The sequence below is a fragment of the Sciurus vulgaris genome, assembly GCF_902686455.1.
Source record: "Sciurus vulgaris genome assembly, chromosome: 16".
Classification (NCBI taxonomy): Eukaryota; Metazoa; Chordata; class Mammalia; order Rodentia; family Sciuridae; genus Sciurus; species Sciurus vulgaris.
The window spans coordinates 54,270,119-54,295,924 of NC_136477.1; the positions used below are offsets into that span (position 1 = coordinate 54,270,119).

The 25,806-nt window shown below is 37.9% G+C and overlaps 1 protein-coding gene across 3 annotated transcripts in view; it reads right to left on the bottom strand.

Moving 5' to 3' along the window:
* The window catches only part of CFAP20DC (CFAP20 domain containing), a 226,806-nt gene extending 201,910 nt beyond the window's left edge, over positions 1–24,896 (bottom strand). For all 3 annotated transcript variants that reach the window (XM_079114399.1, XM_079114398.1, XM_079114397.1), the window contains exons 1-4: positions 24,524–24,896; positions 21,894–21,983; positions 18,998–19,091; positions 10,728–10,800 (exon numbers count right to left, since the gene is read on the bottom strand). In XM_079114399.1, the coding sequence (XP_078970525.1) occupies positions 10,728–10,800; positions 18,998–19,091; positions 21,894–21,983; positions 24,524–24,544 (278 nt within the window). In that variant the 5' untranslated portion in view covers positions 24,545–24,896. The remainder of the gene's footprint in view (positions 1–10,727; positions 10,801–18,997; positions 19,092–21,893; positions 21,984–24,523) is intronic.
* Between the last annotated feature and the right edge of the window lie 910 nt (positions 24,897–25,806).

The window sequence follows — 25,806 nt, forward strand, 5'->3', positions numbered from 1 at the left end:
TCACTTTCTGTCCTTTCGCTTTCAATCTGTTTGTGTCTCTGAAGGTCAGGTGAGTTTTTGTAGGAAGTATATTGTTATTTTTAAATTCATTCAGCCAGTCTGTATCTTCTTATAGAGTTTAAGTTCATTTATATTCATTTATTATTGAAAGGTATGGACTTATGTCGTTATTCTTCTCGTTCTTAACATTGTTTTGGCCTCTCTTATTTATGTTTTACTGTGTTTGATGAAGTATTGTATTGATAATATCTGATTCTTTTATGTTTCCTTTTGTGTATCTGCTCTTTTGGGGGTTTTTATACTTTCATATGCTTCCATAATGGCAGTTATCTTCCACTTCTGGAAGTAGGACTTCCTTAAGCATCTTTGGTAAGGTTCAGAAATTTGCTGTTAAATTTGCTGAGAAATCGGCTGTTAGGTTTAATGGGGTTGCCCATAAATGTGACTTAGTACTTATAGATTTTTAATTCATTCTTTGTCCTGTCTTTTTGACAATTTGACTACAATATGTCATGGTCAAGATCTTTTCTGGTCTTGTGTCTTTGGGGTTCTGTAAGTGTCCTATACATAGATGTTCATGCCTTTTCCTAGATTAGGCTTTTTGTGTATGTGTGTGTGCTATTTTTCTTTGAATAGTTTTTTTATGTTCTAAGATTTATTTCCTCCCACTTGCATATGGCAGTGATAGGGATGTTTGATGTTTGATCTTTTAATGGGGTGCCAAAGCTCTTGAATGATCTCTTCTTTTCTTTCCTTCCCTCCCTCCCTCTCTCTTTTTCTTTCTTTTTCCTTTCTTTTCTTTTCTTTCTTTTCCTCCCTCCCTCCCTTTACTTCTTTCTTTCTTTCTGAGCTATTTTGCAAGATGTATCTTTAAGTTCCAGTGTTCCTTTCCTCTGCTTGATCTGGTCTGTTGTTGAGGCTTTCAACTCATTTTTTTTTTTTTTTTTTAATTTGGCCATTGAGTCCTTATTTCCAAGTCCTTATTTCTACTTAATTTCTTTTTTCCTGAAATCTCTGTGTCTGTGATGAATTTCTCATTCACATTCTGCATTGTCATCCCAATTTCACTGAAGTGTTCATCAGCATTCTCTCGGATTTCCTTGAGTTTTTTAAAAACCACTTTTTTGAATCCTTTATCAGGCATTTCATCCATTTCCATATCTTTGGAAACTGTTGCTAGAGTGATGATCTTTAGGATCTGTCATGTTACCTTATTTTATCCTATTTCTTGTGTTTCATTATTGAGATTTGTACATCTGGTGGAATGGATATCTCTACCACTTTAATGGGATGGCCTTCATAGTGGCTTTGTTTTGAAGATGTTTCATGGGATATCAATCTGTTATGCAATATTTAGTTTATTTTCAGCTGGGCACCCTAGTATAATCTCCCTGTAGAATCTTTGGCTGTGATTAGTGAGTTTGGGCACAGTGTGTGCCAAATCGGGGTCTGACAGACACACTATCTCTGCAGGTCACACAAGAGTGTGGTCACTCTAGCAGTTTAGGCAGGTTATAGCATAGACAGTGTGTGGGATGCACCCTGTGTGGCTACTCCTATAATGGAGATGTTGGTCCTTAGAGATTGATGGGGCTTTCCTCAGGCACTGTCGATATCTGCTCTGTTACTTATAACAGTCTCTGGCACTAGCTGCACCAGTGATGGCAAGGGCCTGATGCACTTGTCCTGATTAGACAGTGGTGTAGGCTCAGGTGTTTCATTAGGAGAGTCAGAAGCAGAATTCACAGCATTCTCTCTGTGGTTCTCACACTGTGTCTTGTTGGCAGAGTGTGATCAGATAAGATCCAGGGACACTGGATGGTGGGGACCCACCATAGGCACTGTGGTAGCCAGAGTTGTGGTGTTTTTTTGCTGATACAACAACAAACTGAAAATGACTTAAAGGAATATAACAATGCAATTATTGAGTGGCTAAGAGGAACTAGTATTTAATGATGTACTATGTGCTGGGTATTGCTAGGTCTCTGTAAATAATCTAAAGTCCAATTAACTCTGCTGCCTTCTATTATAACATCTGGGCAATGTCATATACAAATGGGGCTTAGAAATTCCAAGTTCAATGATAGCCTCATTCGGATCAAAATGGCTAGGCCCCTGAAGATCTCTCTTGGTGGAGATGGACAGTTGGTTGTAGAGATACACAAATAATTATACCATTATGCAATAAGTGCCACAACAGATACATATAAATACTTTTGTATGATGTATTATGATACATAATTTTATACTATCAATTTCTATGAATGCAAATAAAGATTCTAAAATAATTTCATATCTAAAATTTAAAACTCCACGATTTATGGGGAAAAAAATCACAAAAATCAGGAACCCTAGAGATAACAACCCTGCCTAAGAGGTGAGAATTCTTATATTTATTACTGGTCAACTGATCAAAGCCTCATGAGTCCCATGATATACTTTATGCTAACAAGGAATACCCCCCTTAATCAAAATGTCCAAATTACTACACAATTTATAGGTGGAAGTATATAAATCCTATAACATACAGATTATATTCTATTTTGTAGATATTTCAAATTATTCTTATTTTGAATAATTAAAATAATTAGCTATCAGAAAACAAAATACAGTGAGAAGAACAGGGAATCAAAAGAGACATTTCTCCTGACAAAAATATTGTGAGCTCTGAATGATGCATCAAACCAATGTGCTCCTGTCTTTGCCTTATGAAAGGAGAGGGCATTTGGAAGATCTGTGATTTGCTGAGTCATATTAAATCATCCCTTAACGTTAGAGCAGATGAAAGGGACAGTAGAAAATAGCAAATGTCTATTTACTATGCCTTAAGAAGTTGTATGTCCACCTGCTTTCTATTCTTTCCCAGGTACCCGTTTCTTCACAGATGAACAATCCTTTCTATCTGTGGTTCTACACTTGGTCTGGTTACCTGATCACTCCTCTTAAACCAAGTGTGTTAGTCAGCTTTACATTGCTGAGACCGAAGTATCTGACAAGAATAACTTAAAGGAATAACTTAAAGGAGATTAAGTTTATTTTGGCTCATGGCTTCAGAGGTTCAATCCATGGTGGACCAACTCCATTGCTCTGGCCCCAAGGTGAGGCAGAACATCATGGTGGGAAGGCATGGTGGAGGAGTGCTGCTCTGCTCATGGTAGCCAGGAAGCAGAGAGAGAGAGAAGGGAAGGTGTCATAAAGAAGGTGCACCCTTCCAGGGCATGCCCCAGTGACACATCTCCAGCAGCCACTCCCCACCTGCTTACAGGCACCACCCAGTCAGTCCATTCAAACTAGGATGGACTGATTAGGTCACAGATCTCACAATGCAATCATCTTACCTCTAAATATTCCTGCATTAACACAGGAGCTTCTGGGGGACACCATATCCATAACACCATAGTCCCTGATGCCAGGAGTTCCTGTAGTTGTGGTTTAAAAAGATCACTAGCATCCACATCCAAGCCATAAGAGTCGCCTCTTCTTTCTTGTTTATGCTGTTTCTTTCCTGATAGAAACCTGCATAAGTCAATAGTTAAGCAGGCTCCCAAAGAAAAGCTGCTTTTCCATCTCTCTTCAGAGACAAGTACCATAAACACTTCACAAGGAAAATAGATATGCCCTAACTGGTCTTAAAATGCTTCAGATGAGCAATTTAAAAATCAAATATCACAGTACTCTTACCTATAGAGATATAAAAATTATAAATTAATAATACTGTGTACTTAACTAACCAATAAATAGATATTAAAATCATCATTGTGAAGATGAGGCTGTATCACACAGAGGGCTCAGTAAACTGCCCAGAGTCACTTTACTAATAATTAGAAGAACCAGTTGCTCCCGAGCCTATAACATGGCCCATCACAGGATCCTGATTCTGCCCTGACAACTGATTTTGCTCTCATTAAGCACAGTGCTTAAGCAAAGGTATGGCTTTTATTATGATTTTATAGCATAAGAACATTTTCAAATATTTGTATAATTTTTCTTTTGCTGGTATTTTATTTGACCTTTGAGCATGCACGGAGATTATCTAGAGTACTGTAAAAATAATTTAGAAGAGTAAAGTGAACTAAACTAAGATAGAGACTTTTCACAAACAAGTGCTCAACAGATAATGTATATGGCATCTAATTTATATACCTGCCACATATGTTATCCAAAACTTCTACATAAAACCTATTTTAAGGCATGCAAATTTAATATATTAAGAAAGTCAGCATGCAAAGCATCTTAAAGCACTCTCTTTACTAATGCATGTAACAAAATATACTGATTATGCAAGTACATTTAATTGGATATAATTAAAATAATGAGATTTAAACACTGATGATTTTAAAAAGAAAAAATAGAAGGTGGAATTAGCCATGCGATGCATTTAAAATGTTAATGAAACTTGCAATGTCATTTCTACCTTAGTATCCAATTCTTCTGGCTTAAAAAGATCTACCAATGTCCATTTTTTGCCTGATTTTAAACACATAGTTGAGAGATATATTCCCTTGGCAACGTAAAAGATTTCACTGGAGAAAAAAGATTTTATTGAATAATATAATACCACTTTGCGTTTGGATAACATCTCTTTCACAAATAACGTAAGAGTTAGATAGCAATCATTTTCTTCAAAGGAAGGAATCAAAATGACCAAAGAAATAGGAAAGCAAAATTTTCTCAGAAAGAACCGTGCTTGGTTAAATGGACACAATCTCAAAAGCCCTAACCAATGTCACTGTGACCTAAAGATATCAAATTTAGGTATGCTTTCAACTCTGGCGGCTTTAAAGAGGCTGAAGAAGACAGATGGTATATGAAAAGAACAGGTCTGCCCGGTGAGGCCACATTCACTTCACTTGGTTTAAAGTTTCAAGGAGCCTGCTGTCTCTGACACACTGAAGAAGAAACAGTAGGAGCAAATTCAACAGAGTAGAAGACCTGGAAACTGCTATTAAAATTTTTTTTTCCTGACTTCTCTGTCCAGCTCACTAGTAACACAGAAAAGGTGATGTAAGAGTAGCTTTCATTAAATTAGTTCAAGGCTAAAGCTTTGGTAGAGTGTTTCGATTTTCTCTAATATAGAGATGGAAAAGGAAGTTTTGAGATCACCATGTCTTAGAAAACCACCACTGTCTTTGGTTAATTCTAACTAATAAAAGAGTTCACATTACCATTAATTGAGCAGGAACTAAGATAGTGTCTAATCCAAAGCCACATAACCAGTATGGGTAGAACAAAGGAGAAAGAAAAATTCTAGAATGAGCATCATAAATTCTGGTCTGAATTCCAGTGGATATTAAATTCTACTAAAATTTCAAATTCAGACTATTGTAATGCAGAGATCACAAAGGATTCTGTTAAAATTTTTAGGGACTAGTTATTCTTTTAGGGATTTCTTTTTAAAAGAATTTAATATTTGATTCCTTCCTTTATCCCAAATACTAGCAGTGCTCCGAACAGCTAAGAGCTCAGCACGTGAAGCATCTAGCAGTAATATTCTCCAGACCCACGGGCTAAGCATCCTAAACTCCAAGCAGCACATCCCGTCCGCCACATGGGCTTTGCTTTCATAGTGTTTTCAACCCATATATTGAAAAAGCACTGGCTGAACTGAGTGAAAATGGGAAATATAATGTCAATTCACTAGAGGCATAACAGTACAAAATGCCTCTCAGAATTCATTGAGATAATGACAAAATCAGGAGAGAGAAAGGAACTAATGCAGCTCAACAGTTTTCAGTAAAAATGCATGCAATTCCTGTCAAAGAATGTAATATTCCAAAATCACTTAGTGTGATTGGCAGCATCAAATATAGCAAAATGGATTTCTATTTCAAGATGCAGTTGGTTCTTTTCCAAGAGCCCAGGTTCAGGGTGTTCCTCCTGTGCACCGGATGTCTGAGCCCAGGCTCTACAACACCTTGCAAGCCCACCCAGGGACTCACTAGACTCCTACTGCCTTCATGATGCAATTTGGAAGACACCACAGATATGAAAGAATTTTTTAAAATGTGTTTTACATTCAATCATTTGCCTACGAGTCACAGTTATACTTAAACACTCTGGAAAACTGCAACTAATACTACAAAATAAGTAATTTAAAATGACTTCTGTAAAAAGCAGGGGAGTCTTCAGGTTTGACACCTAAGTATTAAAGGACTGGCTGCTTCATTGCTAACTATATATGTGTGGGTAAACAAACACTCCTGGGTCCACATGCAAAATGTCATGTGTTTGGATAACTGCTGGTCAGGAAGTTCTAAAGCCATTTTAGTCACAGGTACAAGATTTTGAGTAATATCATTTTTAGATGTTAGAAGAAAGATTTAATACAGAATGTGAAACTATTACTTTGTTTTGATTAAGAAAGTCTAATGTGAAAATTATCACATTTAAGAATCAAAGTACTAAAGCAAAACAAAAAAACAATTTGGTAAATTCTTCATTTAATGCTCAGGCATTTCTCTCTCTAAAGGGCAAATGCAGAAACATCTTGGCCTGAAAAACCTTTCCCTCCTGGAATTCTAAGGAAACAAATATATTATGAAGCCCCTGAAGAAGATGTAAAAGGCTTAACATTTTCATCTTATACCAATATTCAAATGAAATATTTACTGTATATCTACTACCCATGTATGTGTGTACAGTTAGATAGAAAAGTAACAATATTGGCCAGGCACAGTGGCGAATGCCTGTGATCTCAGTGGCTCAGGACACTGAGGTAGGAGGACTGCAAATTCAAAGCAACTTAGTGAGGCCCTAAGCAACTCAGTGAGACCCTGTCTCTAAATAAAATATTAAAAAAGGGCTGGGGATGTGGCCTCATGGTTAAGTACCCCTGGGTTCAATCGAAAGGAAGGATGGATGGAAGGAAGGAAGGAAGGAAGGAAGGAAGGAAGGAAGGAAGGAAGGAAGGAAGGAAAGGTAACAGTATCTATAAGTAAGGGAGTATGGTATGTGGCGTAGGTTTAGACTACATATTTGAACCCTATCTCTAAGAGTTAGTAGGTCTATAGTAGCTCTGGCAGATTTCTTAACCTTTCTGGACTCTCACTTCCTTAATGATAAAATAGAGGTAATAGTTATGACCACCATACAGGCTTATTCTTCATATTAATTAAGCTAAAACAAAGTACTCAGAATGATAATCATTTAATTATTAGACACATTGTAAGTATGTAATGCATTAGTCATTACTTCATGTTAATTTTTCATTTAATGCATATGGCACACCTATAAGGTATTATTATTACTCTCTTCCCACTGGTGAGGCAAGTTAAGTCCTCTGCTCACAGGTCAACAGAGGTAGAGCAGAATTTGACTACAGGTCTGTCCACACTCTTTCTTCTACCTAATACTTTGCATATTCTCCACAGAGCTTGCTCTTATGTCATCATAACATTTATCAAAATGTAAAATGATCTTTCATCCTTAGAGTAGACTATATTAGAACAGAAATTAGGGCCTGCCATTAATCAGTCCATCCATTTTCCTCTTGCCTGTTCATCCATATTTCAGAGACAGTTAACTGCTAGGCATGTGTTAACTGCTGGAATATCACACTGACGGGGGAAACAGGGTCCCTGTCCTCAGGGAACTCCAAGTTTACCCTAAAATTTAGACACATCATCAAATAAATACATAATTATAAACTTCTAGAGTTTAATGAAGGAAAGGAGCAGGGAGCTAGGAAAGGGCATAAGAGATGACCCTCACTTAGTTGGTGGAGGAAGTCACCAAAGGGCTTTTGGAAGAATGGACACTTCAAAGTAGAAGTTAGTTAGGCTAAGAGATGGGGACAGAAACTTGTCGACAGAATTTGAAGAAGAGACTGACCTGGCATGTGAAGACAGGAAAAAGCTCTGTGGCTAGGAAGACCCAGTGTTGGTGACAAGTTGAACTCAGAGCTGAGCAGTGAGGTGAGGAGGAGAGGGGAGAGAACAGAGCATATAGGACTATTAAGGATTTGGGAGTTTATTCACAGTTGGTGGGAATTCCAATGGCTTTCTAGAAAGATCACCCTAGCTTCAGTGGGGACACTGAACTTCAAGAAGACAGGAGAGGAAGCTGGAAATCCAGTGGAAAGAAATCTTGAACAGTTCATCAGGGGAACTGTGATGGTAGTTTAGGATTATAAGGGTCACAGTGTGGGTGGGGCGATATGTATGGATTCCATGTATACCAAATCCCCGTGCCCACCACAGTCCTGACAAGAATAGGAATTAAATACTTGTTCACTGAATGAACAATTCCGAAGCAGAGCTGTTGCTGGTTCTAAGGCAACTACTATCAATCCACATGCATAACCTCCTCCTGAGCAGTACAACCATTCCATGGGGATGGGAGATGCAGGAAGATGCAGAGGAAATGATTACTAAATTCATAAACCAGCTGGTGAAATGCCACTTATGAAAACCTCTTGATGTATAAAAGGTACCTTTGTAAAACAAAATGCCTCTCCCATTCTGACAATGGAAAATTTTAGAAGCCAGTTATCTTTCTGCTATGTGACTTTCCAAGCTTGTTAGAAAAATGTATTATTTAAACTAGCCTAGAGCTATGCTGCTAGAAATACAGTAAAACACTAAGGGTGCTGAAAGAAAGCCCTTTCATTTAAGGGGGAAGAAAAGATGCGGTTAAAAAGAGAATCTCTATATGTCATTCATTGTACCTTCCTTCTGGTGAAAACATGACTTCTGTCATTACTTCCTCAAACAGCAGAATATTTTAATTATCTATTAGCAACAAATTAATACAGAGTTAATGTATTTTCTTATCATCTGATAAATTCATGAGTCCTGGACAATATCCTCTCCATGTTATTTGATCATTTCAGCCTTCTGTCCACATGACATTGATTTTGCTAGAACTATAAAACTAAGACCATTTGGGAAATCCAATGGCTTGTCCATGTGGATATGAGAACTTGGGTGAGAATCAGTGGTTACAGTGAATTGAATTAAAACATCTAATCATGGGCTGGGGAGATAGCTCAGTCGGTAGAGTGCTTGCCTTGTAAGCACAAGGCCCTGGGTTCGATCCCCAGCACCGCAAAAACAAACAAACAAACAAACAAACAAACAAACAAAAATCTAATCACTAACCCCAACACCTCTGAAAATGTTTTCCCATCCTTCAACAGAGCAAGAGTACCAGATAGGGTAGCAGAGAGGCAGTCAGGCTCACTTAGATATCAGTTACTTTCTTGCCAGCACTGTTAAACTAATATACTTGTTGACTTCTCAATAATTAAAGCTTTCATTGTTATTAAAGTAGTTACAACAGTATGTTGCTTCGGCTAAGGTGATAAGCTTATGTTTGGGGTGGTACAACTTTGGCTTAATTTTATGTAGAAAAACAGGTCTCACTGTCAAAACGTTCTGTTCCAGGGTTTAGCTGAGTAAGTTCTGCAGCTTTGATCAAAGTGCCCACCATCAGCACTGCCACCATGGCTTCTAAAGAAGCTCAAAGTGCAGGTGGGAGAGAGATCAGGAGAATAAAGAGAGCTAAACTGGATTTCTATGTAAGGCACTTTAAAAGCTTAAAATATAATTTGCCTTCTTCCATTTCAGAAACCACTTTCCCCTGCACTGAAAATAAAGCTTTATGTGGTACTCTCTGTACCTTTAGAATGTCTTTGGAGTCTCAAAAGTGCGTTTTCTGCAGAATCAGAAAGTGGTACATAAGAGCATCAAATAATGCTTTGGTCTTCTCCGTGTAAGAACTGTTTTAAAGAACCTTGGTGATCATGGCAGATGATAAAAGAAATCTTAGAAATTTAAAGAGGTTCAAGGTTGAATAAAACAAAGGTATAAATTGTTCCATCTTTTATCATCCAAGAAAACAAGATTGCATCTTATTATCTAAAATTCCTACTTTAAAAACATACCAATAATTCATTCATATCCTAAGTTTATATCCTCAGAGAAACGAATAACCTCAAATTTATGATATTCTCATTAAGAAAGCTCTTTCTCCCTTTTAGTCTGCACCAATAAAACTAACAAGAAAAGTTATTTATTCTAGTAGAGGAAATAAAAGTCTCAGCTTAAACCTTGAATAGCTATTAATTACAAGGGAAAATTAGAAATTAGCATACTTTAAATGCAACCATTTATTTAAAGTATACAAATTTAGTAATTAAATTTTAGATAATACTCAGTTCAATTCTATGTGCATTTACATATCAAATGTTATTTTCAAAGGGTCATCTCATATAACTGATAATTCAACCAATAAAAGTTGTATATTTGCATTTTTACTAGTTAATCTAGCAAAGACATTTAAAACAAATTCCAAACTGTCTATACATACACCAGAATAACCAATATATCAAGCTATAGTAAATACCATTAAAATGATCTATTTCATTCAATTTTAAACCAACCATAATTTTGAACAGCCAACAGTACAAAAATGTAATATCACCCTTCATTTGAACCCATATCTTCAATTTCTGGATATATTTTTCCAGGTTATAGATCATTTATTGTCCAAATCATAATCCTCTGATAACCTCTTAAACAAGTGAAATCGACTTTCCCTAGAAGTGCCAGAGTATAGTGATATCTAAGAAATACGATTAAATTAATTTAATTACTTCATGTCGACTTGATAAGTCACAGTTATTTCATGCAAAAACTGCCACTTGCAATCAATGACTATTGGTACCGCTTCAATTGATCAAATGTCTAATACACATAAAACATTCAAAGAAGTTCTGTATATCTTACAGCAATTCAGTGGAGAAGTCTTGTCCCAGGGGTATGTAAATCTGAAGTACAAGAAACCTCTGGATCAGTCCAACTAGAACAAGAGGGAGAAAATATACATTCAAATGTTCCAACCACTTATATGCACATAAACAAATACAATCACATGCCATCAACAAGTTGAAGCTTTAGCATTTCAAGAATATACAGACCTGCAATAGCACTATAAATGAATTACAGCCCCATTAGGAAGTGGAAAAGTTGATGAAAGTCAAATCAAATTCCAACAACAAATGTTGCCTTTTAAAAGTTCCATCTGCGGCCTTGGTGAAATTTTTATGAAAATTTAAAAAGTAATTTTTTATTTAGTGTTTTTATTAGGCTGCAAGAGAATACACATAGAACTGTGCTCACCAGGCACACATAAAATCGAACTGTAGATTCCCATCAAGGTGGTCATAAAAGCATGTGGCAATCATTTTTATTCACTGACAGTTTTAACAGTACTAAACAACTCAATAAAAAACAATAGATCAAGAAAAGCAATTCTAATTTTGACAACTACAATTGAAAGTTTGATGAGCCATATCTAGTTCATATGGTTTTAAATGTGTCCATACTCGGATGGAGGAACATATTTTCACTTATAATACCTTTTAATTTAATATACTTTTAATTAATGGTCACAAAGTAAGAACTGTTAACTTTTATTCCCTATCAGTAGTTTCATCTGGATTAAAAATATTTGGAGAAAAACCAATCCCTATGGTATTTTTGACAGCTGAAGTCTGCAAGTGCTTAAAAAAGATCAATTGGTTTTCTATTATCTTTTCATTTAATGCCTTTTTCTCTTAGGTTTTGAACTTTTGCTTGATCTTTCAATTAGGATGCTCTTAACAGATATTTTAGTATCATACCTCCTAAAACATGCAATGTAGGATCTTTCCCCCCTGGGATGTATAGGAAATAGAGACATCTTGATTCTGTCTGTGAACCTTTCCTATAAAGTCCTGTCAACAGGTGGAGAAAAGATTTCCAGAATGGCAACTGGTCTAAAACAATGCTATTTTCTACTTACACAGACTATTAGATATGGAAAATGAAAAAACAAACAAACAAAAAAAAACCCCAAACAGTGAGGCCTGAGAAATGGGAGTGAAAAAGAAAGCCATATATTGATAGCTTTCCCAGGGCATTCTTTCCCAATGACAGGACAGTCCCTAGGAAGGAAGCCAAAGCATTGATTCTAAACCAAATAAATCCTTCCCCAGTGACCATACAATTCCCACTGGGACCCTGAAAGGAAAGAGATGAACACTAAATGCTGATGCAAGACCCTCCATTCTTCTCCAAGTAAAAAATATTGCCCAGTAAAAACATATTTTTAAATTCTCACAAACCTATTTCCTGAGGTTCCCAAACTGATATGCTCACTAGACTACCCCTCAAAAATAATCTATGTAAACCCGGTGCCTTTCTTTGTTCAGTGGCTCATTTTCCACCAGGAAATTGGGTTCACTGGCACCATTTCATCTCCCTGCACCCCTTATTCCTGAATAAATAGCAGAGATGACTCGTGAGGTTTGCATCCTGCCTGGTCTTTTTGTGCTAACCCAGACTCAGTAGGCTTAACAGAATGAAGTACTTTAAAATAACAGTACATTTTTGGTAGTCTATATGAGACTTCCTGGTTTTTAATCCCTATGGTAAACTGTTGTCCCATTTCTGAACAATTTAATCACTTTCTATATTTCACCCTAGACCTGGTTGCTAAATAATAAACACATTCAATCAAATAGTTTTAATAATATTTTCATCAAACAGACAGGGATAACTTTTATTTAAAAGTACTAAGTTCCTAGTTAGTCCAGAGAGCCAAGAGTAAAGTAAGCAATGTAATAGAGATAGGAGATAATGAGGTCTTATCCTAGAAAATTCTCTAGGAATCTGACTCTACCATATTGATGGTAGTGAGCCAGTGAGGCAACAAGAGTTCTGAACTACAAAAGCAAAGTGAAATAGCAACTGAGGCCAACTTAAATAAGCCATTGTCAATATCTCTCACATCCAGCACTGATTGGCCCTATGCAGGAGAAAGCGACAGGACACATGAAATCAGTCTTTTAAAAAGGTCCGTAATTTATGCCACAAACCTCACTGAATCAGCACTTCAAACACAAAAAGTTGTACATATAGGGCATGTTGTATGAGCATTTTTAGAAAAGAAAGTTCCAAACCTTCAAAAAAAGACAGCTTTGTAATTTAACTTTCTTACACATAGAAGCCCTAGTTCCAAAAGGTTTAACTTCTAAGATTAAAAGAAGTGTGATGATACCATATAATGATGATTTTACAAAAAAAAAAAAAATATTTTAATAACATTTGGCAGACAGATCCTGTGTGTCAGTAATGCTAAATCAACTCCATAGTAATATTTTTTCTAGGGGCCTACCAAATTTAAATTGACTCTTCATGTCTACATTGTGTTTAGAATAATTCTAAGTAATACTGAATGTGGAACTACTGTTAATGAAAAAAATGTCTGTCAAGTACATAAAATACATAAAAATTTAGTTTTTTCTAAAATATGCAGGTTGCAGGTTTCTGCAATTTTACAATCTGTTATTTGCATGAGACAAATTGCCTTTTTTTTTTTTTGGTATCAGGGATTGAACTCCGGGGTGCTTAACCACTGAGCCACATCCCCAGCCCTTTTTGGGTATTCTTTTTTCTTTTTTTTCCAGGGCTGGCGATTGAACCCAGGGCTTTATGCTTGCAAGGCAAACACTCTATCAACTGAGCTATATCCCCAGCCCTTTTTATTTTTTATTTTGAGACAGGATCTCACTAAGTTGCTTAGGGCCTCCCTAAATTGCTGAGGCTGGTTTTGAACTTGGAATCCTCCTGCCTCAGCCTTCCAAGTTGCTGGGATTACAGGATGCACTTCCAAGCCCGGCCTGCCTATTTTTTAGGAGATTAGATCCTTTCATCATTTGAATATTTAAAACCCAATTAGTAAAACACCATTAGAGTTTTAAACAGTAGTCATTTCAATAAAGTAAATGACACACTATACACCTCACATACATTTTACAAGAGTTACATGATATCCAAAGAGTTGGGATGAGACCATAGTACATTCTTTACAAATGCCTTGAAAACACAGGACTGAAGTCATTCCATGGTTCCTCACACAAAGAACACATGAGGTATACCTCTCCCATCTCAGTAAATAAAACAAGCATCAATTACACCATCATTATGATTACTCCATATCCTTTGGGCAAATTGGTAAACATGTCTGGGCCCTCTTATTTTTCATCCATAAAATTGGGCTACTAATTTAGATTCACACCTCACAGGATAATTTGGATGAATTCAATTAGCCCTATCATTCAACAAGATTTGTGGCATACCTACTATGTATAGCACTCATTGTTAAAGTTTCTGCTGCAAATCAGAGACATAGCTTCTGCCCTCTTGAAACTAATATTCTGATCCCATGAAATAGAAAGTCAAGGTTCTACGACAGCATATAAACCTGGGTCCTTGCAGGGGAAAAGGATGATGAGTGACTGTTTTCTTAAAGAAATAACACTGGAGTGTAGCTGGGAAGAATAATCAGGAATTGAAAGGGCAAGGGGTGTGGGAGTAGGAGAGAGGAACAAGCAGCAGGCAGAGGGAATACTACATACATCCTGTGGGGAAAAGGACAGTAGGCTTAATGGGCTGGCAAGAGACACAAAGGAGGAAAAGCAGCAGAAGTTACATCAGAACCCAATCATGTGGGGCCTTGAAGGCCACGTGAAAAAATTGAGTCATTCTAAAATCAAAGGGAAGCTGCTCATTCATTCATTCATTCATTCATTCATTTAGTCAATAGAGGTGTACTTGAGTGTCTGCTATATTGCAGGCACTGTTCTCAGTGAACAAAATAAACAAAATCATCTCTGCCAGTGCATTACTTTCTAGTGATGTTGAGAAAAACAACAAATCAACATAACAATCGTACAGCATGTTAAATGGTGATTTAAGTGTGGTGGGGTGTGGGTAAAGCTGGGTAAAGAGGATAAAGAGTGGAGAAGGGATAGGAAGTACAGGTTGCAACTTAAGTACAGGTCAGGTGGGCCACATGGAGAAGATTACTGTTGCTTAAAGAAGGGGAGAGAAAGCTCTAGGTCAAGGGTCTAGCCTGTACACAAGTGCTAAGGCACCAGGCTGTTTCGAAACAGCAATGAGTTCTCTGCAGTTGGATTAGGGTAAATAAGGGAAGCAGTAAGATCAGAGGGTTAAGGAGGTACCAAGATATATACAATGGAATATTATTCAGCCTTAAAGAAGAATGAAATTATGGTATTTGCAGTAAATGGATGGAGCTGGAGACTATCATGCTAAGTGAAAGAAGCCAATCCCAAAGAACCAAAGGTCGAATGTTTTCTCTGATATGCGAATGCTAATTCGCAACGGGGGACGGGGGGAGGCAGAGAATAGCATTACTTTGGATTAGACAGAGGAAAGTGAAGGGAGGGAAGGGGGAACAGAGGTAGGAAGGATATAGAATGAATCAGACATTATTACCCTATGTGCATATGTGATTACATGAACCCTACACCATGTACAACCAGAAGAATGAGACGTTATACTCCATTTATGTATGATGTGTCAAAATGTATTCTACTGTCATGTATAACTAGAAAAAAATTTTTAAAAAGGATACCAGATACTTCAGAATCCTATAGATGCATGGTTTTTACTCTTAGAGAGATAGGGCATTTCAGCAGGGGAGTAACATGTTTTATATGTTACTTCCAATTTAAAAATATCACTCTGGCTACTGATAATCCCAGCATAAGGCTGTGGTGTCTTGAATCATGGGAATAGCATTGGAGGGGGCAAAAAGTGGAGTGTTATGAATAATAACAGTGTCAACAAGATCTTCCTGATGGGCTGAATGAAAATAAAGAAAAATAGAAGCTTATTTAATTAAGGTTTTTTTTTTTTTTCTTCTTTTGGTCTTTGCAATTGAAAAGTCAAGTTGCTAACAACCAAAACGGAAGAGCCTGTAGCAGGAGGAAGACCATCTGGGAGAAAAGAGTTAGTGCTTTGGACATAACTTCATTTAAGCTGTCCAGGTAAAAATATCAAGTAAGCAGTTGATGTGCAAGTCTGGAGTTTAGTAGTCTGAGCTGGAAATGTAAGCTAGAATAAGATAGAGATGGTATTTAAATCTGTGAGTCCAAAGCCAATAAGTAAAGCCAAAGACTGAGTCCAGAGGCACCTGGACATTAAGTTGGGTTGGAGAGAACATTCAGAACCACAAAAGGAGACTAAGAAAGACCAGTGAAGTAGGAAGCCAACTAGGAGGAGGGCATCCTAGAAGCTCAGTGAAGAAAGTGTACCCAGGAGCTATCAACATTCTCAAATGATAGGTGACAGAAGATGAGAGCTGACAACTGCATTGGGAATACAGAAGTCACTGGTGACTTCAACAAGAACACCATATGTAGAATGGTGAGATCAGAACCATTTAAAGGTTTTTAAGCAGAGGAAGTTTACCAAATACCAAAGCGGGGGTATGGAGAGGCCTGAGAGAAGAACCTGGTAAAGGAGACCGCATCATCCAGAGCAGCTAAACCTCAGAACAACACAAGGCTTCAGGGATGCTGATCCCCAGAGACCCCATCATTTGATTCAGATGCCAGAGGCAGAGAAAACACTAGCTCAAACCACGAGCCTTCAAAGGCAGTCCTGAAGACCTTCCAAAGGAGAGATGTTCACGTGAGACAGAGCCGCTCTCACATGGACAACTCTGTGTAACGTGTTCCACGCTGAAAAGCAGCAGAGATTTATTTAACTAGTGAATGAGTCACGAGTCCCTTTATCAAGGCAGGATTGGTTACAGTGAGAAATTATAACCCAAATAATCATAGTTTCTTAGTGTGGCAAACTTAACTAATTAATGAACATCAACTGTGTGACAGACACTAAGTTAGGGGTACAAAGATGATGATTCTAGGTCCTTGTCCTGGAGAAGTGTACAGTCTGATAATGGGCATCACATGTTCCTTTATTTGGTAGGTGCCAAGTGAAAAAACTTTGGTGTATTTAGAAATCATCAAATATAAATTAATTCAAAAATTGTTATTTATGAATTTAAACATACATAATTTCATTATTAAACTTTCTTCCTAAGTACCTAATATAATCAGAAACACACACGAAGGACCTAATGTCAAGTTTGCATAAATAAAGTGTGTGTTTACTCTTAAAATAGTAATACATAATGGTAATTGAACTTAATTTAGAAATGTTAATTGAAAGCCATTTCTCTACTCCAGACATGCCATTTAATTTAAAGTTAACCATACCAACCCTACACAGAAGGTCATATCATGCAAGTGAAAATAACTATAAATTTCTGTTATGAATAATTCCCAATAACTAATCTTAGCGGCATGAGTGCAGGACACTGTATAAACTGTTTCATCTGTTACAGTGCTGCATGTGATACAGAAAAAAGATTAATTTTTAATTACAGGCATTATACAAGAAATGCACTAAAAGATCTTTCCTGTTTCTTCCAATTAAAAGTCATCATCTTTCCATTTAAAAAGGTAATTATAACACATTAAATTCGGTTTCTGACAAAAAAAAAAAAAATCCCTTAGATAAGAGTAAGAAAGAGGAGCTTATATTTCAACACTTAGCTTTGGATAGAGGAGGGATTTTTTCTCAGGGCCAAATGAGAAGGCATCAGAAACGACTGATTTTATCAATAACATGACCATGTGCGTAGATGCTAAGGCCATTAAATGGAAGTCCAGGTGGGCTTTATAACTCCAACAACAAGAAAAAAACAAGAGAACTCACACTGACTTGGAATAAAATCATGTTCCTGAAAATCAAATGTAATCTGTCTCACAAAGTCAATATCCTGGAACAGATGGACTGTGTCTCTAGTAAGAATAAAATACAGTTTTAGATGTTTCCCTGGCTCATCTAAGTCCACCTCATTTATGTGGAAATAAAAAAAATCTGCCACTAAACTCACACACTCTCTCTCTCTCTCTCTCTCTCTCTCTCACACACACACGCACTCACACACACACACAGACACTATGAAGATCCCATGCTTTATAGCTGTTGGTAAATTAATAAATCTTTTAAAACAATGATTAACTCTTTAAGTTCTATTTCTTATGTTAGTTAAAACATTGGCAAACCACTTTAAAATATATCATCTTCTAATATTATCTTCTGTCTATGACTGCATATGGCTTCGTTTCTGTCTGAGAAATCTAAAACATGCATGTAGTAGCTGGAAATGGTATATAAAGCATAGAGTTCATGTAAGTTCAGAAAGTTGAATTAAAATTCGGAAACCAGAAAAAAATAAATAAACGGGTCTTTTCATTGTCCCTAATGCATAGTAGGTATTCAATAAAGGTTCTTAAGGAAGGACTAAGTAAATGATGAATGAAAAAAACAGAACTGTCTGCTTATATTTGCTAAATACCTAAACATAGAACAGAGCTGATGGAAGATCCGATTAATCATCTTGAAAAATTATATTTCTTAAATCGCAGCAGTTTTCTCAAAAGCTGGTGGCAGAGCCTTGAATTTTAAGCTTATCTCTGCTGATAACTGGGTTTACGTGATCTCTCAGGGTTCCTTCTGCTTTAAAATTCTTATTCTAATTTCCAAAGTAAATAAGAATTGAAATCAATGCTTTAGGTTTTTTGTTAAATTACAAATTCACAGTGATACTTATTAGCTATTAATATTCCTAAAGGCATATTATTTATGTTACTAACTAATGTCCTATAAAGTATTTTTGTTAGATTTTTCCCTCAAATTAATTTCCCCTATATGTTAGGAACTCCTGAGTTTATTTCAAAACTTAGCCTTAACGACCCAAGTTATTGATGGGAACCAGCCTCAGGTTGTTCATCTGCAAAAGAACTATTATGAGGATTAAAAGTTAATAAATATAAAATTCTCAGTTCCTGATGCAGAGTTAGTGTTCAATAAATGCAATTATTATTAAAATTAATGGCTACTAAGTCATCTTCTAAGTCTTACTTGTAGATTTCCAGTAGTTAATAAGGCATAATACAGTTTTTTAAAAAAGCTTAATACAGTTCCTGGTGTAGATACTTTCTACATTAAAAAAAAAAATCACATCGCTTCACATCAACAGCCAGTAGAAGTCATACTAATATGCCTGTTATGAGATATAAAAGCATAACCTTATCAAATGTGAAGTCTCAATATTAAAAAATCGTACTTACGGATTTGCTTATTCTCCTTTGGTAACTGAATTTTATTTGTTTGGCTGCTGCCTTCCAGGACAAACACAAAACTTTTAACTTCTTTATCAAACTCCTATAGAACAAAATGAAAACAGTGGTAATTGGAGAATTTTTTTTTTTTTTTTTTTTTTTTTGCTTCTTTTATAAAATGGAAACTGAAAATTCACTGGGGGAAAAAGTCCTATATTCAAATGACTTGAAAGCAGGCTCAGGCCTTGATGATACTCTCATCTCAGACTTACTGGGAACTAGAATATAAAAGCCACACTAAGCCACTTGGCAAATTCCCTATTATATCAAGACATCTTTCCTCCAAATGATAAGAAGTTCTCCAATTTCCAGGAATCCCAGGTCACTGATTTTAGAGTTTCCAGAATTTAATTGCCCTTCTTCCCCTTCAATCTATGTATTTCTGTCTAATTGCATAGGGCTGAATATCATTTTGTAGCATGGTACAAGAAACCATCTAACTTATGTTATATACAGCCTAGAAGTTCTTTGGTTTCAGGCCATGATTCAAATAGAATTAATCACTGCATTATTTTACACCTGTGTAGTGATGAAATTCTGTATATCTTTTAATTAAAATCAATATGCATTAAAATTTAGGTTAACTAAAAAGCTAAGGTAAGAGAATCAGGGGGAAAAAGAAAACACCTGGAAATGAAAAACCTGTAATATGTAAGAGTCCAATTTCTATCAGTCACAGTGTTCATGGGAATAGTTATTATCTTGGAGAAAATCCTCAATCTTTAAGTCTAAACACTTCACTGAGTGCAGTGGCACACGCCTATAATCTCAGTTACTCGGGAGGCTGAGGCAGGAAGAATATAAGTTGAAGGCCAGTCTGGGCAATTTAGCAAGATCTTGTCTCAAAATAAAAATAAAAAAGGCTGGGAATGTAGCTCAGTGATAGAGTATCCCTGGGTTCAATTCCCAGTACTTCCCCGCTCCTAAATATAAACACTTCCTTTTCACATGAGAATATTTAACAGATTCTCTCTCTTTGGCATTATGTTGGACTTTTTGTATATGCTAACAAATGCATTGTAACTATTGAGTGAGAATTAAGTAACAAGTCTGTATTACATCCATCCCAACTAAAATTATATGAAATTGACATACATGTTATTTATTCCATCTATGTTCAAGTTAGGCATGCACTTAAAATCTTCCAGTAGCTTACTAAAATCTTCACTAAGGTCATAAACCATGCATACTCTGGTCCTGGCCTGGTTTTTCAAACCTCATCTCCTACCTTTCCCAGTCCCACTTTGTCTCCATCTTAGCCTCAACAACCTACTTTCCGTTTCTTGAAAATCTCAAGTTTTCTCCTGCTATAAGGACTTTGTACATATTTCTCTGTGCCTGAAATGCTCTTCTAGCCTCTGGCCCCATTCTGTGCCCAGCTGAGTCTTAGGACTCAAATATCCTTTCCTCTGGGAAGCCCTTCTTCATCTTCCCACTATAGACTCTCAAGGACCATTTATCTCTCGTCCATAGTAACAGCTGTGTAATTTTGAGCTTCTCTCCGTGCCGTAGTTTTCCTGCTCATTAGGTGGGTATACAGCTACCTACTTCACAAGGTTATTGTTTAGATTACACAACATTACAAATGTAAAGTGTTTAGGGCTATGCTTGACAAACAGCAAGTAGTCAATCAATAGTAGTTTTACAAATTATTCATAGACCTTAAGGTCTCTAATATGTCATTTTTGTTTTGGTTCTACAGGATTGGAGTGAAAGAGAAAGGAATGGATACAGATTTCTCTATTTGATGACAACTTCTATCTGATGGCTCCTGTTTTCCCTGTGAAGCAGGGCAAGAGATCTTCTGGTGAGTGAGCAGGGCTTCTCCTAGGTGTGGCCAGGGGGAATGAGTGTAGGGAATCTGGAAACCAGCAGATTGCAGAGAAATAATCATTTTAGAGACTAAGAAAATAATAGGATAACTTTTTGGGCTGTTCAGGTTGGATTTACACTGTTATCAATCTGAAAGGCTATAGATATTTTCTTCAACAGTACTGAGGAGACCAAATGCAAGCAAAGAAAAAACTGATGATTCAGAAAAGGTTGACCAAGTAGGCATGATGAAAGGTCAGGGTCCTGACCAGAAAGTGATTGAAGTCACAGACTTTGGTTGCTGGTTGAAGAGAAAAAGAAGTGAAGACAGAAAATAAGTATATAAAACTAAACACAAGGGCAAAGTAGGGGGGTCAATGGCCTAAAGGTCCCAATTAGACTAAAGAACATCGTGGAGAGTAAATGAACAAGCAACCTTAAGAATCAGGATTGGGCCACTTGAATGCTGAGGCAGGAGGATGGCAAGTTCAAGGCCAGTCTGGGTGACTTAGTGAGACCTTGTCTCAAATTAAAACAGAACACAGGCATGGGGATACAGCTAAGTGGGAAAGCTCTGTCTAGCATGTGCGAGGTCCTGGATTCAAAGAAAAAGAAAAAAACAAACAAAGATTGGGGTATCAGTAATTTCAGGGATCCTGTGGTTCGTAGAGTTAAGTTCTGGTATGACAGTGGGCGTGAATTCTGCAGCCAGCTGGAAGAGGTCATAACAAGTGAAAAAAATTAAGAAACTAAGGGTCCCAGGGCTTAAAGAGATTTTCCTCACTGAGTGTGAAGTCACCTAAAATGATATAGCAGGAACTGTCATACAGAGAAGAGGTATGAATCATGTGCTGAAATCTTAACTCAGGAGTGTTGTCTAGGAGGACCCCGGCCATGATGTCATGAAAGGGTATGGAGTCAAAGAACAAGAACAGGGGAAACCATTCTGAAACTTTGATCACATCCCTTCTTCTATAACATTCATTCACATTTCTTCCCACGATTCCCGGTGGCTGTAATTTCTCACACTTACTTTCCAAATCACAGATGGACTACCAAGGATCTTCCATTTTGCACCAGGATTTTTTCCCTGAGCACTAAAGATTTCCACAAATGCACCTCCCTAGAAAATAAAAACAAGACATTTAAATTAAAGTGAAATATAATGCTAAGGAGGAAATAGGATCCACCACCTAGTCTAAAACCAGTATGCAAAGCATCTGTTGGTTAAGTAGGTCTGGGAGGAAACATTATCCCTGTTATTACTCCTACTTTATGTCTTGCTTGTATTGAAACCATAGCCATTGGGACTTAGATCACCTTGGATTAGTGGTTTACAGACTTATTTTTAAAGCATGATAAATTATGCCACACAAATGTTACATGTTGGGCTCATTTAATTGACATATATTGATCATACTTGCAAAACATCCTATGCTACCCAGACTAAAGGGTTTAAACTCAATTCTCAAACAAAGTCATTAAATTCTGATAATTATCTGTGAATACAAGCTTTCTAGTTACACAGGCCAGGGCTCCAAAACTGGCTTCTATACTATCTGACCTTGTAGTTACTTACTTTCTTCTGTAAAATGGGTTGTTGGATTACAAAGGAGAGTAAACATAAATCACCAAGCACAAAACTTGGCATAGAGTGAGGGCTCACTCAATAGTGCCATCAAAGATTATTCAAAAGAGGGGAAAATTAAATAGATTAGTACTAAAAAAAAAAAAGCCTGGGAAGAATTCCAGGGAAAATTCTTATTTTGAACATTCCTAGATCTTTTTATTTAATGCCAATCCATTTAGAAATGTCTAAGAAAAGGAGAAGAATCTATAAGAAAAAAGCAGAGAATTATTTCTATAGACAATCAATTTGCTCCCAATTGTAAACCTGAGAACATAAAGACACACTTATTAAAAAATGCTGAAGATATTACTAAATGTTCACACAATTTAATTGTAAGAGAGGAATTATATAAGATTACTTCCTCTGAGGGATAATTTATTACAAAAATTGAAAATCTAAAATGAGAGTAAATATGGTTTGAAGTTAAGCAACACAGGAGAAAATGTCCAATTTTTGCTAAGAATTTCCAACTTTTAATTTTTTCTCAATAAGATATTTTTGCTTCTGGCTTTTACTGTATAATCACTTAAAATAAGGACATTTAATTTCATTTCCTCAGGAGGTGTTATGTGCAAAACTGTATATGGGATAGAATTACTATAGCTTCTGAGGATGGGTCATATTTCACTAAGAATTTTAAATTTGAGACAGCTGAGTTTTTTAAAGAGAAAAACCCTTGCACTTGGTGAGAGACCAAACTTACTTTCTCCTTGCTTCTTTTTGCTCTCCCATGTTTTCCAAGTTTCCCATGGTAGGCATATTCTTCTTTGGGGTTGGGGGGTTACCAGGGGTGAACTCAAGGGTGCTTAACCACTGAGCCACATCCCTAGCTCTTTTTAAAATTTTATTTTGAGACAGGATCTTGCTGAGTTGCTTAGGGCCTTGCTAAGTTGCTGAGGCTGGCTTTGAATTTGTGATCCTCCTGTCTCAGCCTTCCCAGTCACTGGGATTACAGGCTGGGATCACTGTGCCTGGGTGGGCATATGCTTCTTTATATTAATACACTTACATGAAGTGAGACAAACTCTTTAAGTTTGTTCTAACCCTTTTAATGAAAGAGAAATGCAGCATACTCTGTGATAGGTGGTATTTGGTGAAAAGATAAAATTAACAAAGCCGTGGAGACCAGGGAGTACTGTTCAGGCACAGTGAAAAAGTTCTTAACACCTGGACCAGGATGGTAAACAGAAGACCTAGTGTAACCTCAAACAGAAGTGAAGAGGACACAGCAGGGGGACCAGCAAACAGAGATGCCCAGTGAAGTGAGGAAAGCAGGCCATGCATGGAGATACCCTAAGATAGTCAAGGTGACTGAGAAATACCCAGAAACAAGGTTCCTCCAAGAGTGTGATCCTTGTTCCACCTGCATCCCAATCACTTGGAAGGAAGTTGTTAAAAAGATAAATTAACTCATCCCATCTATAAAGATTCCAGTCACTAGCTCTGGGAAGAGGATCAGGAAATCTGCATTTTTTTACAAGTACCCCAAGTGATCCTGATGCACCCCAAATACTTGATGTTCACTGAACCCCAGTTTTGGAAAAAGAAAACAGCACTTAGCCAAAGTGTTTGTTTTCATTCTGGGTTCACCCATTCATGCATTCACTCATAATTAGCTTCTGAGATAGCATGGTGCATCAATAGCAAGTACCCCAAGCCCTTGTTAAAACAAGATTTCTGGGCCCTATCTTCAAGATTGTGTGATTCAGGAGGGCTTTGTGGGCTGTAAGAGCTACATTTTAATCAGAATCACAATTTATACACTTTGAGAAGCACTGAACTGGAGAGTGAACAAAACCCAAACCATATGCGTGAGGACCTTGGTTGATTTCTTTTTAAGTTATTGGGGTAAAGTCCATTCATCCGTAAATCCTTTTTTTACCTCGGGAAAAAAAAAAAAAAAAAAAAAAAACCTGTGACTGGGATGGCGGGGGTGGGGTGGGATGGGGTGTCTTTGTCTTTTCCCCGGATCACAAGCCACCTCACCCAAGAGGAGAAAGCTAGAGACAGTTTGGAGAGCCATGTCGGGTTACCTGGTACTCATTTTTGAACATTCCCGCAGGGGGACCGGGGCTTGGGGGGCAGAGTTCAGGGCTTCCAGCGAGTGGCGTGACCCTGAAGGCTGGAAGTCCGCGGGCGGGAAGCCGGAGACCGACGCGCGGGGCAGCGCTTGGTGCCTGGCTGGGAGCAGGTCAGGCTCTTCTCAGCCCCTTGGGCCCCGGGTCAGCTGCACCTCCAGCCGCCGACCCGCACCATCGCGGCGCCGGCTTCCTCCCGGGTGCCCCGATCTAGTGAGGGCGCAGCCGCTTGGGCGGGCTCCGGGTTGTCCCTAGGGAGTGATTGTGTGCGTAACCTACGAGACGGCCGCCGCCGAACCGCCGAGCCTCTGCCACCTACAACCGCCCGCCGGCCTCGGCGAAGCGGCGCGCTGCCTCCCCGCCCCCGAGTCCCTTCGGAAAGGGGCGGGGCCGGCGGTACCGCGTCTCGGCGGCGCCCATTGGCTCTCGCGGTGCGCGTGCGCACTGCGTTGTCTAGGCTGCTCTACGTCCCCGTGGCGAGGTGCTGTCACGTTGCCCAGGCAACCGAGGGACTAGAAGAATTGGTGGACTGCGCAGCTGGTGACCGGCGCTCCCCTTAGATAGTGACTTGTGTCAGCTGAGAAGCCGCAACTGGTGTTAAGAGCTACCCCAGCAACGGGGCTGCTCCAGAGTGTCAGTCACTGATCTCCCGGGTTGTAAACACTGATACCTGGTAGATTGCTGAAGGATGATACAGTCGTGGAATCTTGAAACCCTCAAGTGACCGTTGGTTCGCATGTTCCCAAGCTTGAGTTCGTTGAGACACTAATATGATCTGCTGGACCCTTTCATTGAGAAGGCTCTGCGAAGTGGGAATATTTACTCAAGATCACTACCCACTTTCAGAAGCCCAGGTTTTTTGCTCAGAATGGTAATTTTCACTGAGAGAAGCTCTTTCTTAAGCTAACTATTGGATTACTGCACTCATTTTCTAGATCAAAACCACTCTTAAGTGGAAGATATTATTGCCAGTTGTAGGCTCAGCCATATGCCCGAGGTGATGTGGCCATTAAGTGGTGGCACTGGTTGAGAACTCTCTGATGATGCACTCTGATGCTGAGTTAGTGCCCTAGCGTTAACCATAACCAAGTAGGACAAGCTCATGAACTCCCTGTTCAAAGCCAGGTGGTTCAAAAGTATGGATTACTTCCTTGCATTTGGGAATATTGAGATTCAGAGTTAATTAGGATTTTACCCAAGGATAAATTCCCAAGGATACCCAGTGTTGAATTTCAGTT